We start from the raw sequence: 16,308 nt of genomic DNA on the forward strand, positions 1-16,308 counted from the left end.
AACGTTTCCCGAACCTTCCCCGGACTCTCCCTGACCTCTCCTCGAACTCACCACCTTCTCTCCCCGATCAATCTTTGTTTCCCGTTTCAATTTGTTATTAGTTACATTTTTGCATAAAATTCTACTATTTGTTTATTGAAGCGTGGCGTGCTCCAAGCTTTTGTATCATTACTAAATACCATTTGTTTATGTTGTACAGGTGGTTATACCTTTATGTTGTTTTATTATGTATTTATTTATGTATTCACGTGGAAATACATTACCAGTGTGATGTTGCCTGTATGTGCCGTTTAACCGTTTATACCGTGGAGGAAGTACTTAATTCCAATTGTTAGCCGTATCATGTTGCTTCTCTCAAGCCCGCGGCTGCCTGACAGTACGTAAGCAATACGAAAAAGGGGCACTGTGCACTTGGGGAGTGCAGTCAAAGGAAAAAAACGAACGCCTTTAAAATTTATTTAAAAAATAACAACCTTAATCTATCCTACAGGTGGCCAGCTTACCGTCACCTCCGAATGTGCCGACTCCGGAAGCCATCGTAAATATTCTTGTAATAAGTCTGAAAACGGTAAATATAGTAGCGCCATCTTCGCTTGTGACCATACCACTTACATTTAGGTTCGCTCCGAAAGACCTCCTCCAATCTGCGCCTCGTCAAAATTTCTTTCTGCACGAAGGCCTTGAGCAAAACCTCGGTACGCGATTGCAACTTCGCCCACGTTTTAATCATCATACTCGGACTGTTGAGCAGGTGAACGCAGTACTTCTTCAGCTTGGGGCAGACTTTACCCTCGAGGAAACAGCGCGCGAACCACCTGTACGCGTCGATCGACTTCGGGAATTCGATTTCGGCGTTCGACAGCGACCAGGCCTGCGGACCGAAGGTCGCCGAGACCGTGCAGTACAGTTTGCCGGCGGAGGGGTCGTAGCGCGGCTCGGGCTCGAGTAGGGGTTCGCTGAAGTGACACGCGCCCGGAGCGTAGATCGCCAACCACTCGGGTTCGATCGCCGTCACTCCTCGCATGTACATCTTGTTCGTCTCGTAGATCTCTTGGAATATGCAGAATTCGGGCAGGGTTTTTTTGAGTACCGAGCCTTGGTGGAGGAAGACGGGGTCCTCCATGTTGTTGGCGCGGTAGGCGTACTTGAACTTCGCCTTGTCTTCGCCTTCGGCGAGTTCGTCGGGATCGAGCTTGCGCGCCACCTGGTCGGCCATGCCGGCGAGCATAATTTGACGTAGGAGTTTGGCTTGGAGATCGGTGGGCGGTGGCAGTTTCGGATCGACTATGATATCGGCGTCGGGTACGTTTAGTTTTATCTCGTTCGTCAGCTGAATGCGCAGCTTTCTGATTTCGATGACGGCTTTGTGTCGAAGACCGTTTTCCGTGCAGAAGCTTTCCAGCTTACCGTCAGCGTTGGCGTACTCGGCGGCGCCGACGGCACGTAGAAGCACCATGGGGTCGCCCAACAGTAGGGAATTACCGACGCCGGCCCACTGCTTTCGTGTAGCCACCCACTTCTGCCTCAGCGTTTTCGCTTCCATCGGCGACTGCGCGATTGGCGTCTCCAGGAGAACCTCCTGCACGGAGAGCGCGGCAACAATGCAGATGGTGTAAGGTAACAGATTCTGCTGGTGGCTCAAGGCGAGCATTTTTCCGTAGCGTGGAAGAACCGGAAATCTCGCAATCGCCCTCCCGAGCTGCGTGACTCGGGACTCCTTCAGCGCGCCGAGTATTTCCAAGCGACTTTGGGCCGTCTTCAGTTGCATCAAATCGGGAGCGGTGGGGAAGGGGAAATTCTGGACCTTGTCAATGTTCATGCACTTCATCTGCAGGTACAGGTCGTCGACTGGCTTTTGCTGAATTTCCGGTACCGCGAACTCTTGAAATGCGTCGTTGTACACCGCGCTGGAGTAGAGGCGGTAGCAGTGCCCTGGTCCGATACGCCCCGCACGTCCCGACCTCTGGCTCGCCGACGCTTTGCTCGTCCAGGTCACCATGTAGCTGGTGACCCCTGTCACCTTGTCGTAGAGCTTTACTTTGGTCTTCCCCGTGTCTACCACGTACTTGATGTTGGGAATCGTCAAGCTGGTTTCGGCTACGTTCGTGCTCACGATGCACAGTCGGCAGCCTTCAGGTGGGGGCTGGAAGACCTGGGCCTGCTTTCCAGAGGGCAACTGGGAGAATAATGGCAGCACCCACAAGGGTTTATTAGTGTGCACGACACCGTCACCGATATCAGAGTCGTAATCGCTCTCGTCGCCACTCTCCTCGTTATCACCTGGCACACTGTAATCATCCAAGTCAATGGGCGTAACCCCTTTCTTCTTCTTCGCCTGTCGCAAGGTTTTCTTCAGATGATCTTCAATACCCGTGGACTGTTTCAGCGGAAACGCCTTGCGTAACTTGCGCACGAGCGTCTTCACCTCGCGCTGCCCCGTCACGAAAACCAACACCCCACCGTCGGGCAACTTATTGTGTATCTTCACGATCTTGGTGTACGCCTCCTTGAGGTAGTTGTCGAAGGTTCTCTTGTTGAAGTGAATCGTAACGGGAAACTGGCGCGTCTCCACCTTAATCACGGGCGGGGGAACCTTAAACAGTCGCAGATTCTGCGTGAAATCCTCCAGGCGAAGCGTGGCCGACATTATAATCAACTTCAGCGGATCGCCGCGCTTTTGACGAAGCGGCACGATTCGCGACAATAGCCCGATTAATATGTCGGTGTAGACCGACCGTTCGTGCGCCTCGTCGAGTATGATCACCGAATACTTCGCGAGGAGAAAGTCGCCTTGAATCTCCTTCAGGAGAACGCCGTCTGTCATAAACTTAATTTTGGTCCTGTCGGTTACGTTCCCCTCGAAACGTATGAGATAGGAAACCTCGTCCGTTGTCAGATTCATTTCGTGCGCGACGCGTTGCGACATCGAAATCGCCGCCACTCGTCTCGGTTCGGTTATACCGATCATTTTCTTTAACGCGTAGCCGGCTTCGTAGAGAAATTGGGGGACCTGCGTCGTCTTGCCGCTGCCTGAAATTTAAAGAGCACTGCGTTGGTGAAGAATCAAGCTTTACAATTGCTTTTTTATAACCCAGCACACAAAATGGCCCCTGTGATCGAGAGGTTAATTTTCGTAAATATCCACTCAACCACTTGGTGTGAAAATTAACAATCGTCACATATTTTGGTTAACTTGCGACGTTGCACATTCTGTGGAATTTTTACTGCCTTCCGTTACCACTCAATTTCAAAGAAGAATATTTTCCGTAGGGGGAATTCGTTTGTGGGCAGTAACATTTTACATATCATAAGGATTGGAAGGACCTGCATGATCCCTATGATTTAAATGAATGTAAAGTAAAGAATGTACAAGATGGGGGTGGGGGAGGGGGGGGGGGCTAAATGGCTGAAAACACGAAAATGTGAAGGTTCTGCGGAATCAAAAGAGTCTGAAAGGTATAAACTGTGGCGGATCTGAAGAACCTGGGGAATGTGGCAGACATCAAGCATCTGAAAGATCTGAGGGTTCTACTGGATCTGAGAGATACAAAGAGTGTAAAGTATATGAAGGGCGTGGAGGATCTACTAAAATAAGAGGATCTGAAGGACCTGAAGGGCATGAAAAAGTTGAAAGAACGAAAACCTCCAAGATCTGAAAAATTTGGAAAACCTGAGGGTTCAAGTACCTGAATAAGCTGGAAGAGGGGGGGGGGGAGGCAAATGAGAAAAGTGAGGAATCTGAAAATATCCGAAAACCTTATGAAATTTTCGAGTTATGTAGTTGGTGGAGGGGTTACAGGTTCGAATGGATTTGAATGGTCGGAACAATCTGAAAGATTTTAAGAATCCGAGGAAGAATCTGCGGAATTTGAAGATTCAGTAGAATCTAAAGGATCTGTGGGTTCTAACGGATTTGAGGGATTGTTTAAAAATCTTAAGGATATGAAGGATCTGAAGGACCTGAAGGGGAAAGACCTAGAGGACATGATCTGAGGGGCATGAAAAATCTGAAGATCTTAAGGATTTGAACTATTTAAAGGATCCGATTGATCTTACGGATCTAAAGGTTCTTATGGAGTTTAGAGTGAGAAGGATCTGAAGAACCTAGGCGATCTGGGAAGCATGAAGCATCTGAAAGATCTGACGGTGTAAAATTACTGAAGAAGCGTGGAAGGATCTAATAAACCCGAAGGATCTAAGGAACATGGAGGACATTAAAGAGCTGAATGATACGAAACCTACAAGATCTGAATGGTGCGTAAGATATAAAAGTTCTAAAGGACCTGGAGGATCTGAGCGCGCTGAGTGACCTGAAGAGTGTCCGAAATCTTAAAGACCTAGAAACGCAGAGGGTACCGAATCCCCAGGTGCGGAGCATGAAAGATCTGAAAGTTTAGACGGACTTGAACGATCTGAAGGATCCGATTGATCTGACGGATTCCAAGGATTCGAAGAACCTGAAAATTTTGAATGATCTAGACGCTCAGGGCGTGAAGGATTTGGAAAGGTCCGAAGGACTTAATATGGGGATTGAAATGTCGAAAAGAGCTGAATAATTTAAAACCTCTGAAGAATATGAAAAACCCAAGGGTTCAATTACCAGAAAGAGCTTGGGGGAGAGGGGGGACAAACTGGAGAGCATGAATGATAAGAAGGTTTAGACGGACCTGGAGAGTTTGATAGATCTAAAGGATCCGATTGATCTGACGTTCCAAAGGATCTAAAGGGTGTAAAGTATCTAAAAAGTGAGAAGGATCTGAAGAACCTGGGGGATCTAACGGTGTAAAGTATCTAAAGGGGCGTAGTGCAATAAACCCGAAGGATCTGAAGGGCCTGGGAGCACAAAAACCTGAATGATCGGAAACCTACATCATCCGCATAATACGCAAGATCTAGATCTAAATAGAGATAGGTATACAGTTAGGATTTAGTTCGAAAAGTTTAGGCATTACATATATCACAGAAAGTCCTGAGGGTGTCAAAATTAGAGGAGGGTGGAATTTTCCAATAAAGTGTATGACTGGTGGAATTGTAACAAAAAAACTATTGGTGGAAATAACAATCGTCTTTTCCACGTCATTTGAATTCTATGGCGCATTGTACTTTTAATGGGTTCCGGAGATAACCAAAAGTGCTGACATAAAACCACAGTGTCTCCTTTTTGTGCGATCAAAACCATTGATAAAACCCCATTCATAACAAACTCTCATGGAGTAAACTTTTATTTGCTTGCAATCTATAAACATTGGAGGTTAACGTCCGAAAAAGTTCATCTAGAGAGAAACGGCTCCTTGACAAACTCGAAGAAGATGTATCCGACGGAAAAGATCAGTCCACAGTTCGCACTGCCAGGAATAACCGACCCCAACTTGTTTTTATCAACATCGCTATCTGTAAAAGGACATTAGTAGAAGACCTATGTTTGTTCTGAATCAGGAAGTGACGTCACACCAATCAGAAACGAACACGCGCCTCCTATTCCCCTCCCCTTGGTCTATGGGATACGGACGATACGGTAAGTTGAGCCTTTAGAACCCGCCCCCTGTGGCGTCACAGTCAATGAGCGGTGTGGTCCGCAATTTTGTTGGGCGCCATCTTAGATCGACCGCCATTTTATTAGCCACCAAATCCGCCATCTTAGATCGGTCGCCATTTTATTAGTCTCTAAATCCGCCATCTTGGATCGGTCGCCATTTTGTTAGTCACTAAATCCACCATCTTGGGGCGGTCGCCATTTTATTAGTCTCTAATCCCGCCACTTTTGTTGACCTTTGTAAAGACCCGAAAATACAGGGAGTCCCGAAGCAGTGAACGTTTGGAAGAACTTGAAGGATCCGATTGATCTGACGCAACCCAAATATTCCAAGAAGGTGAAGATTTGGGATGATCTGCGAACGATAATAGTTATATAAAAACGGTTGATTAGAAGCATCTGGAGGACCCGATGGTTCTAACAGATCTGAGTGTTTTCTGATGTACCTCTAAAAATCTGTGAAAGTGTTGGGGGGGGGGGGGGCTGAAAGATCTAAAGAACATAGAACATAGACATCTGAAAGATTGGAAATACCAAAAGGATTATTTACGAATAAACACAAAGTTGGTTTGTTTTGCTTGAATTTGTAATTGTGTTTGTTTCTCCTTTTAGAAATGTTTGTAAATGCCGAGGTAAATGCGTAATTCTTGTTTAAATTTAACGCTTTGTAATACAATTATTCAATTTAGATAAGGTTTAGAAGTACAGTCGTTTGCGATAAGAAGTGTTTTTATCAGGCGAAATTTAATTAACGCACGTGTTTTTCAATCTTATCTCCAGAGAGGTCTTTAGTAAATTATGAAAGCAACACTGAAGGACGACTTAAATTGAATGCGAGATTGAATGACAATACCTACCTACTCGCATCTTGTATCCCCATAAAAAATTCCTGTCGGAAAAGCAAATCCAAACCTCTCGAGATCTCGTAGACTTTCTAGAAACTTTCCGCCAATAGAAGTGTGTTTAAGTTCAGTTCCAACATCGACGCTGAAGTGATTATTAGTAAAATTAGCACTGTGATAAGTTTCCATGTTATAAATTTTGTTCGTGTTCACATGGTATCAATGTATTTCACAAAAGGGAGACACTTCGTCTCTAGAGTCATAAAATATAAAACTCAATTGTCCCCCTAACTCTACAATCCTGCTACATCCTTAATTTTTCAATTTTCTACATTGTCTCAGTACTGAGACCTTAAACCATACGACAGATGAACAAATTTTTTTATTTTTTCGCTTACCAGTTTCACCTGCAAGCACCACGAAAGAGTTCTGATTGATCTGCTCCATAATTTCCTGTTCCTCTGCGAGTATGGGCAGTTTCAGTCGAGCCTTTTGTACAACCGCCGAACGATTGACCGGCACGAATATTGCCGGCTTACGATCCACTGCCTTAACTTCTTCAACCGGCATCTCTTCTGAACCATTAACGGTACCTGCCTGATCTTCGATTTGGGCATTTGTACCGTTGACGACCTCTACCTCAGGCGGTTCTTCATCTACTTTCACTTTTTTCAAGGACTCGTCGCTACTCTCAGAATCCGAGCCCGAGGATTCGAACCCTATGACATTCGGATCGTCCCTCTGTGCCTCTCGAGCGAGAGATATACGTTTACGTTTCGATCCGGCGATACTGTTAATCTTAAAGGGGCGTTCGTCACCGTCCGATTTCACCCTCTCTTTTTTACCCCCCTGCTGATCGGCGAAGTACCGCTTCAAACCGATCGTCTGGATCGACGCGATCGACGTATAGCCGCTCAGTTCCTCCGGCGTGGCCTGCACCTGCGACAAGGCCTCCAATAGCTCGGCGCGCTGAAAGTGCAAGCTTACAGTAACCCAACGAGGTGCCCGCGCGACGACTTACACCTTCCTTCTTCTTCTTCTTCTCGACGACTTTCTCGAGCCGTTTTCGTTGCTTCTTGCTCAGAATTCTGGTCACCTTCGACTTGTCGTTTTTGATCTTCGTTTTGCGCTTCTTCGATGGTAAAACTAGCTCATTGGATTGGTCGTAGGTGCCCTTTACGTTCAAATCAAGATGTATCTGGAATTGGGTAGTGAATTAAAGAGGAGGGATGGTTTCTAATGAGAATTTCCTACCTTGTTTGTCTCGGTATTGTCAATTACCGTGTCGACAACTTCCCTGCCTTTCCAATTGTAACTCTTTTTCCTCATGTTTTTATTGTAGTTTCTAGGTTAGAGCAAAAATAGGTTATGTTTACATCACATTTCTTTGACAAGTTCATAACACTGAGATACAATAGTCAGGAGCATTCTTAAAAACCTCGTCGATTGTCTTTACATCTTGGAAACCTGTAAACATGAAGCTAAACCTTCAGTTCCATCATTACTAATGCTAGAACCATCAAGCTCAAAAAACATCCAACAGTTCCAATGCTTGCAAGTTCTTCAAGACATCATAATCATACGTCTCAAAATAACCGTCAAGACTTTCCAGACCTTTATTGAGACCTTCAAAAGTCCAAGAACTCTAAGACTTGCCAGACTTGTAAGTCTGAACATGAGGTGAACATAAACTTAAAAATTTCAAAAATCTGTTTTCAAAGTTTTCAAAAAGCCTTCAACATCACCAAAACCTTCAAAATCATCTCATTACGGGGCTCCATAACAGAACCCATTAAGAGTTTCTTTTAAAGCCTCCTTAAGGGTCAGTTTTGGATTTTGCAATCTTATTAAAACCGTTGTAGGCCTCCTAGAACATTACCTTGTATATATGTTTCGATTAGTTCAAATTATACATTCGTAGTTGGAATGTCTCACAAGAGGTGGGTCAAATGTACTCTGATGACTTTACACTTAACCTAACTTTTTTTTAGAATTTGTTATTAAAATGGATTTAACAATAATTGACGATGAAAACGCGTTGGACGACGCAAATGACTTGCTTATTAATTTTCCAATCGACGTCCAAACAGCCATTGAACAAGTAACTGTGGGCATCGACGAACTTTGATTGATTGTTTCGTTGTAGATTCTACCGAGTAACGATCCTCTAGATCAGCCCACTTTCAACACAATCGACTACATTAATAGCTTATTTCCGACGGAGCAGTCACTCTCAAATATTGACGAAACTGTCAGTCGAATGGAGGAGAAGATTCAGACGATCGACAACGAAATCAGCACAGTCGTTCGAGGGCAGACAACAGCCAGCCAGGACGGCCGACAGGCTCTCGACGAGGCGCAGCGTGTTATCAGGGAGCTATTCGTGCAAATCAAGGACATAAAGGGACGAGCGGAGAAGTCTGAGGAGATGGTACGAGAAATCACGCACGACATCAAACAGCTCGATTGTGCGAAACGAAATTTAACTTTGGCAATTACCACGCTGAACCACCTTCATATGCTGGTGGGGGGAGTGGATACGCTTAAATCGCTTACAGAGAAACGACAGTACGGCGAAATAGCGCTACCCCTACAAGCGATAAGCGAAGTGATGGCCCACTTCGAAAACTACACGGATATTCCGCAAATCAAGAGTCTCAGTGACCAGGTCAAGTCGATCCACCAAGATTTGGCGCAGCAGATCACTCGCGACTTCAAGGAGGCGTTCTCCGGTGCGAACGCGAAAAGTTTCATACCCAACAAGCAGCTGGCGTCCGCCTGTCTTGTGGTCTCGGCGCTCGAGCCGAAAGTGAAACGCGACCTGCTCAAGTGGTTCATCGATCTGCAACTGCAGGAGTACATGCATCTCTTTAACGAAACCGAGGAGACCGCGTGGCTCGACAAGATCGACAAGCGGTACGCGTGGCTCAAACGGCACCTGATCGAGTTCGAGGATCGGCTGGGCGGCATGTTCCCGCAGAATTGGGAGGTGTCGGAGCGGATCGCTCTGCAGTTTTGCAACGTGACGCGCGAGGAGCTGCCGAAGATCATGACGAAGCGGAAGCACGAGGTCGACGTGAAGCTGCTGCTGTACGCGATACAGAAGACGGCGAATTTCGAGACGCTGCTCGCGCGACGCTTTACCGGCGTCACGATATCTGAGAGTGAAGACGCAGGGCACAAGGAGGGCGCAAAAGGCGTGCCAGGTAAGAATGTTATTTTGAGCGCTTCTTTTGAGACAAGGTCAAGCTCAATCGGGCGGGTTTCACCGCAACTCATTTATATAATGGCGGTTAATTATACTTATTCAAATAGTCGGAATGAAATCTCCAAATTCGACAGTCCAACAATGCCCTTGTGAAGCGCAATCGGTTGATATTTCCGTTAACTGCGCGACCTACCTTGCCGGTTTTATTCTGGATTTTAGAATACTCAAATCTCTGATTCTCTTCCTTCTACCCTGTCAAGAGAGCGTTCGGTGGCTGTAAAACAATATTCCTACAGGAACGGTTGCAAAACGGATAAATTGCAGCGTTATCGACGGTAAGACAAACAATTTATCAATTTGAAAAGACGCAATAAGCTCACTCCCTCGTCTCCTAGAGCCAATAAATACACGCGAATCGTGTAAGAGCGAGAAGAACGAGTCCGCAAGATATTGACCTTGAATGCCCTTGACAATATAATTTGACACCGCAAGAAATGGGTTCATTACCCTTGGATGGTCTTAAGAATGTAATTAAAAAATGAGGTCATTTAATCCCTTCTATGACCTTGAAAACAATTCACAACACGAAAAATAGGTTCATTGTGTTTGAATGACCTTGAGAGTATAATTAGACAGTGCATAACGATGTCTTTGACCTTGGATAACCTCTAGCATATAATTTGACACCGCAAAACAAGGGCCATTGAACTTGTATGCTCTTGAACAAAGCAAAAAAAATGGTTTCATTGACCTTGTGTGCCCTTGACAATATAATTTGACACCGCAAAAAATTAGTTCATTAAGCTTGGATGGTCTCGAGAACGTAATTAACAAAATGACGCCATTTAATCCCTTCTATGACCTTGAAAACGTAATTTCACAACACGAAAAATGAGTTCATTGTGCTTGAATGACCTTGAGAGTATAATTAGACTGTGCATAACGATGCCTTTGGCCTTGGATAACCTCTAGCATGTAATTTGACACCGCAAAACAAGCGGCCATTGACCTTGTATGCTCTCGAACAAAGCAAAAAAATGGTTTCATTGACCTTGTGTGCCCTTGACAATATAATTTGACACCGCAAAAAATTAGTTCATTAACCTTGGATGGTCTCGAGAATGTAATTAAAAAATCAGGTCATATAATCCCTTCTATGACCTTGAAAACGTAATTTCACAACACGAAAAATGGGTTCATTGTGCTTAAATGACCTTGAGAGTATAATTAGACATTGCATAACGATGTCTTTGACCTTGGATAATCTAGCATGTAATTTGACACCGCAAAACAAGGGGCCATTGAACTTGTATGCTCTTGAACATAGCAAAAAATGGGTTGATTGACCTTGTATGTCCTTGACAATATAATTTGACACCGTAAAAAATGGGTTCATCAACCTTGGATGGTCTGGAGAATGTAATTAAAAAATGAGGTCATTTAATCCCTTGTATGACCTTGAAATCGTAATGTTGCAACACGAGAAATGGGTTCATTGTGCCTGAATGGCCTTGAGATTATAATTAGACACTGCATAACGATGTCTTTGACCTTGGATAACCTCTAGCATTTAATTTGACACCACAAAACATGGGACCATTGACTTTGTATGCTCCTGAACAAAGCAAAAAATTGGGTTCATTGACCTTGGATGACCTCGAGAATGTAATTAGACACTACAAAAATGAGGAAATTGCCCTTCGATCTTGAAAATGTAACCTGACACCACAACAATCTAGTCATTGACCTTGAATGTTCTTGAGGTTGTATTTTGACACCAGAATTGAGGTAATTGACCTTAGGTGACATTGAAAATGCAATTGGATACCACAGTTGAGGTCTCTGATCTTGGTTGACCTCGGAAATCTAATTTAACACCACATCAGTTGAGGTAATTGACCATGTATGACCTTGTAAATTTAAATTTGACACCCCAAAAAATCAACTACAGTGTGCACTTTGACTTTTACTGCGACATATTTTACAAGGTCACGTGGCATATAACTTTCACCATGGTCCAATTTCCCGAGTGACCACCACGTGGTATATCACCTTGACCTACTTTTAAAAAATTGGTTTTTTTGTTTGTTATAAGGCGTTCTCAACTTTTGTCATGCGCAATGCATTCATTTTAGTTGGAGTGTTCATCGGTAACGCATTTTTATCGTACGTGTTCTATTCTGAATTTTTTTACAGCCGGTGACTCAGTTTTCGTGGGGTTGATCGGGCGATGCTTCATTCCGTTTCTCTACATTTACATCGAGAGCATCGATCGAAATTTGGCCGATCTGATCGAGAGGTTCCTCAACAACGACAACAAGAACATCATGACCGAAGCGACTGAGACGCAGGCGAGCGTCCTTCCCAGTTGCGGTGATCTCTTCGTGTTCTACAAGAAGAGCATGGTGCAATGCACGCAGCTGAGCAAGGGCCAAACGATGCTCGATCTAACCAAGCTCTTCCAAAAGTATCTGCGCGAGTACGCCATTAAAATACTGCAGAACAATCTGCCGAAGATCGAGACGCAGTCGTTGGGCAGCAGCGTTCAGTCGATCACGCGCGACCTGCAGAAGATGTCCACCTCAGGTCTGATACAGAACTTCTCGTCGTTTCTCAAGGAGGGCGAGATCACGCGTTTCACCAAGGACGAGCTGCGGAAGATCTGTTGCACGCTTACGACTGCCGAGTACTGCCTGGAGACGACGCAACAGCTCACGCAGAAGCTGAAGGAGAAGACCGAACCGAGTCTGGCCGATCAGATCAATTTGTCGCAGGAGGAGAGCATTTTTCACAGGTGAATGCGGTCCCTCTCGCCTCACGATTGTTTAACGAGTGATTGCTTTGCAGCGTAATATCAAATTGCATTCAAATTTTGGTACAGGACTTGGAGAACGCCTGCGAGCCCGCGTTGACCGCAATGGGCAAGGTAGGTGGAGTTCAGTGCGTTAAGCTGATTCTGCTCTGTGTTTTGTGAAAAATTTCAGTCCCCAAGGGTAGGTTTCTTAAATAGGATCGACTAACTTGTGAGTCTTTTTGATCTGGAGGCTGGAGGTAAGACTACATTTCATTTAATAATTAACACAGGCAGGACCGGCTGAATGAATTTGCCTGATGTAGTTTATTTCAGTCATTTGGTTCTAGATCCAATGGCAAAGTATTGATTGCGTCGGCGACCAAAGCCCGTACACCGCTTCGATAGCGACCCACTTCGAAAGCACAGTGCCGATAATACGCGACCATCTCTCACATTCCCGCAAGTACTTCACCCAGTTCTGCATAAAATTCGCCAATTCCTTCATTCCGAAATTTACGAACAACATCTACAAATGCAAACCAATAAATACCGAGGGGGCGGAGCAGCTGCTACTCGACACCTACATGGTCAAACTGCTTCTGCTAAACCTCCCCTTGGTCGCGTCCCAAATTAATCGACAGGCGCCGGCGACCTACACTAAAGCCGTAATAAAGGGCATCACGAGGGCGGAGATGATTCTGAAGGTGGTGATGACGCCCGTCGATCCGTCGAAGGCGTTCGTCGAACAGTTCATGAAGCTTCTGCCCGAATGCCAGGCGTCGGAGCTGACGAAGATACTCGAAATGAAAAACGTCAAGAAGCAGGAGCAGGCGTACCTGATCGAGATATTTCGCTCGCACAAGCCGGGCATCGAAAAGGAAACGCATGAAGACGACGGTGCTACGAACGAAGGTGGACGGATAAAAAAGTTGGAGAAGCTAATCAAGAAGGGCTTACCGAAATAATTCCTAGCTGTAAGAAATAAAAAATAGAAATCTCGCTTTTTTTCATTTGTTAATAAGTATTAACATCTTTGGTGGCCGGAGTAACGTTCCTTCTGAATTGTAAGTAAAGTAGAAGGGCGACACTATCCGCCATCTTGGGTTGTGTGCAAAGATGGCGTACCCGAGGGCGTACCTATATGTCAAAACTGTTTTTTGCACGCATGTTTTGAGAAAAATCATTTTTTTGTAAACAAGTTTCATACTCTCTTCTTGGTGTGCTACTACGCTCTCGATTCCGTATCGTTGGGCTTGGTTTTTCGCTGCATTTGCTTGCTCGTGTCAAGTTCAACGATTTTCGCTACCAGTGTTTTTATTGCTTCCTGTATCGCGTTGTCGTATTGGACTGAAAAACAAACATTACATCAAAAACGTAAACGATGAGAAACAATAGGATAACGGTATTACACATGTCATTCTGCATTGCGGTTAAACAAAGTATTTCAAAAACAGAGATTGAAACACAAAAAAAATATCAAATGCGGCATACAAAACGCAAATACTATATAAAGAAATGCAAAAACTACTACCTGCATAAAAAAACACAAAATAACAACAAACATTTATGGACCGCCATTCAAGACAAGATGCCAAACGTAACCCACGTTCGTGCTATCTAGATGGCGCAGGCAGCTTTTTCCCACCTAGAAATTGCATGGTTGCCAACTCTTAAAAATGTATGTATCATCGTAAGTTGTATATACAGGATCTCAATATCTTTTCCTACATATATGCCAGCATTAACGATCCATTTAAGAAAAAGATGTTTAAACCTCTTTAAAAAAAAGGTCAAAGGATATTAATTGAACTGTGTGCATATTTAAATAAATTGTAAAATTAGAGCTTTAAATAATCCAGCAAATGAGTGAAGCAAAGCTGACTCGGTTTCCATATCCCGTTTTCCGTTCCCTTTCCAATTTCCAAGTTTCCTTTTCTGCTTGTTTCCATCCCTGAGTTCCATCCTGATTCCGTTTCTTATTTCCGGATTCTGTGTACCTTTTTATAATTATTCTGTGTTCGGTCGGCTTTATTTTGCCCCCCCCCCATTCTTTTATTTAACAATCAATTCCCCCCCCCCCCCATTTCTCACTTGTTTTTCGATTCTGCATTTTTGAATTCCTCTCGTTTGTATCACCCTATTCTTATTTCCGCTTTTGCTTAAAGTTTCCCGCCCAAAGCTTAAAATCTGACTACAATCTCGGCTCGTTTTATTGCTGTCCAGGCGGTCTTCCATGTCTGTTTGGAAATTTTGAAAAACTTCAGAAACGGAAATGTGCGCAGTAATTTCAGAAATCCAGAATTCGTTCGTGCTCTTGATGGTGATGCAAAGATACCGCGCTACCAAAAGGAGTAGCCCTTCCTGTAAGGGTGATCTGAGGTGACAATATTCAACTTCTTTCTGTCAATTAATCTGATAATATCAAGAAAAATCTGAAGAAATCAAAAGAAGTACCCAAGGGAAAGGAAGGCGACATACTGAGTGGTGTGGAGAGCTGTTTTATTTAAGCTTTTGCTTCAAATATGCATTAATCCTACCAAATTGACAATAAACTGACCTTTTTTTAAAGAGAATTTTTGTTACAATTATCACTTTTACAATAATTATTACAGTTGAGAATGTCTCGACCTTTGTTTTTCATAAAGTTGCAAGGTGACAGGCCATTAAAGGTCTTAATTAGGCATGGGAATTTTTTTCGATATATCGATAGGTTATATCGAATAACAATAGGTAGAGCTAAAAAAAATCGATATATCGATAGATCGATAACTATCGATACTTATCGATAAGTATCGATATATCGATACCTATCGATATGTCGATAACTATTGATATATCGATATGTCAATAACTATCGATATGTCGATAACTATCGATATGTCGATAACTATTGATATATCGATATGTCGATAACTATATCGATATGTCGATAACTATCGATATGTCGATAACTATCGATATGTCGATAACTATTGATATATCGATATGTCGATAACTATTGATATATCGATATGTCGATAACTGCACGATAAAATTATGTTCTTGTTGAGATTTCAACGAGCGCTACTATTTTTATAATAAAATCCATTTTCGGGTTTACTCTCGTGTAAATTTACTATTTTTAGTTGCTCGACGTTTCGGAAACTTAACTTTGCTCCCTTTCTCAAGAGAAGCACTACGTCACATCATCATCCATGCCAAATAAACGCAGTAATAAAATCTTTAGAAAATAGATCTTTTCGTCTTACTGACGATTGCTCAAAAAAAAGAAGCACTTCAAAAACAAAATGTTGCATCAAAATGGCTACTCTTTAGATAAAATAAAGAAGACAATCAAAGGGTGTAATCATGGCCTATGTATCGGTATCTGACTGATGGTTACAGAGGACCAGTCACAAAAAAACAGAAATGCTAAAGAGCCCTGCGATAATTGCACAGTTAATATGGTAACTCCATTAAAGTTGCAAGAACTGCATTCGGTTATTTTCATATTTTGTTAAAAGAGCCCTCTTCTCTTGTCGGGCTCTTTCGCCAAAATATAAAAGTAAACTCATGCAGTTTTTAGACACGCTTTCAAAAAAATTATCGGTAATATTATATCGATACCTATATTAAAAACTATCGCCATAACGAGAACTATCGATATACCGATACTTATAGATATAGCGGTAGTTATCGATCTTTCGATAGTTATCGGTGTATCTATAACCATCGATATTTCGATAATTATCGGCATATCGATAAGTAAAATATATCGATAGGTAAGTACCCGATACTTATATCGATAGGTGAAAACAGTTATCGCCCATCCCTAGTCTTAATGTCGCATTTTCTCACATATGTTGTCAATCCGTTCACTGCAAGAAATAAAATAGGCATTGCATATTACATATAACTCTCGCCAGGAGAGATTGCCGGTCACAGCACACCT

The 16,308-nt window shown here is 43.4% G+C and overlaps 2 protein-coding genes across 2 annotated transcripts; one reads left to right on the forward strand and one right to left on the reverse strand.

The window, feature by feature from the left end:
- Nucleotides 1-440: 440 nt before the first annotated feature.
- LOC116161787 (probable ATP-dependent RNA helicase kurz) lies at nt 441-7,772 on the reverse strand. Its single transcript, XM_031475249.1, has 5 exons — nt 7,630-7,772; nt 7,397-7,573; nt 6,774-7,344; nt 613-3,030; nt 441-559 (listed from the first exon to the last, which is right to left on the reverse strand). Exons 1-5 carry the CDS (start codon nt 7,702-7,704, stop codon nt 480-482), a joined length of 3,321 nt encoding a protein of 1,106 aa, XP_031331109.1. The 5' UTR covers nt 7,705-7,772; the 3' UTR covers nt 441-479.
- Nucleotides 7,773-8,337: 565 nt separating this feature from the next.
- On the forward strand, nt 8,338-13,376 carry LOC116161821 (vacuolar protein sorting-associated protein 53 homolog). Its single transcript, XM_031475290.1, has 5 exons — nt 8,338-8,476; nt 8,522-9,581; nt 11,780-12,377; nt 12,431-12,509; nt 12,725-13,376. The coding sequence occupies exons 1-5, from the start codon at nt 8,381-8,383 to the stop codon at nt 13,340-13,342; spliced, it is 2,451 nt and encodes an 816-aa protein (XP_031331150.1). The 5' UTR covers nt 8,338-8,380; the 3' UTR covers nt 13,343-13,376.
- Nucleotides 13,377-16,308: the final 2,932 nt, after the last annotated feature.

Source organism: Photinus pyralis, unplaced genomic scaffold (assembly GCF_008802855.1).
Source record: "Photinus pyralis isolate 1611_PpyrPB1 unplaced genomic scaffold, Ppyr1.3 Ppyr1.4_LG10, whole genome shotgun sequence".
Classification (NCBI taxonomy): Eukaryota; Metazoa; Arthropoda; class Insecta; order Coleoptera; family Lampyridae; genus Photinus; species Photinus pyralis.

Excerpts from the sequence above, each read along its gene's own strand:
- LOC116161821 (XM_031475290.1), top strand. The coding sequence starts at position 8,381 with ATGGATTTAACAATAATTGACGATGAAAACGCGTTGGACGACGCAAAT. Across the intron at positions 12,378-12,430 it reads GAGGAGAGCATTTTTCACAG|CGTAATATCAAATTGCATTC; the intron begins GTGAATGCGGTC and ends ATTGCTTTGCAG. Across the intron at positions 12,510-12,724 it reads CGTTGACCGCAATGGGCAAG|ATCCAATGGCAAAGTATTGA; the intron begins GTAGGTGGAGTT and ends ATTTGGTTCTAG.
- LOC116161787 (XM_031475249.1), bottom strand. The coding sequence starts at position 7,704 with ATGAGGAAAAAGAGTTACAATTGGAAAGGCAGGGAAGTTGTCGACACG. Across the intron at positions 7,574-7,629 it reads ACAATACCGAGACAAACAAG|ATACATCTTGATTTGAACGT; the intron begins GTAGGAAATTCT and ends ACCCAATTCCAG. Across the intron at positions 3,031-6,773 it reads GGTGCTTGCAGGTGAAACTG|GCAGCGGCAAGACGACGCAG; the intron begins GTAAGCGAAAAA and ends TTTAAATTTCAG.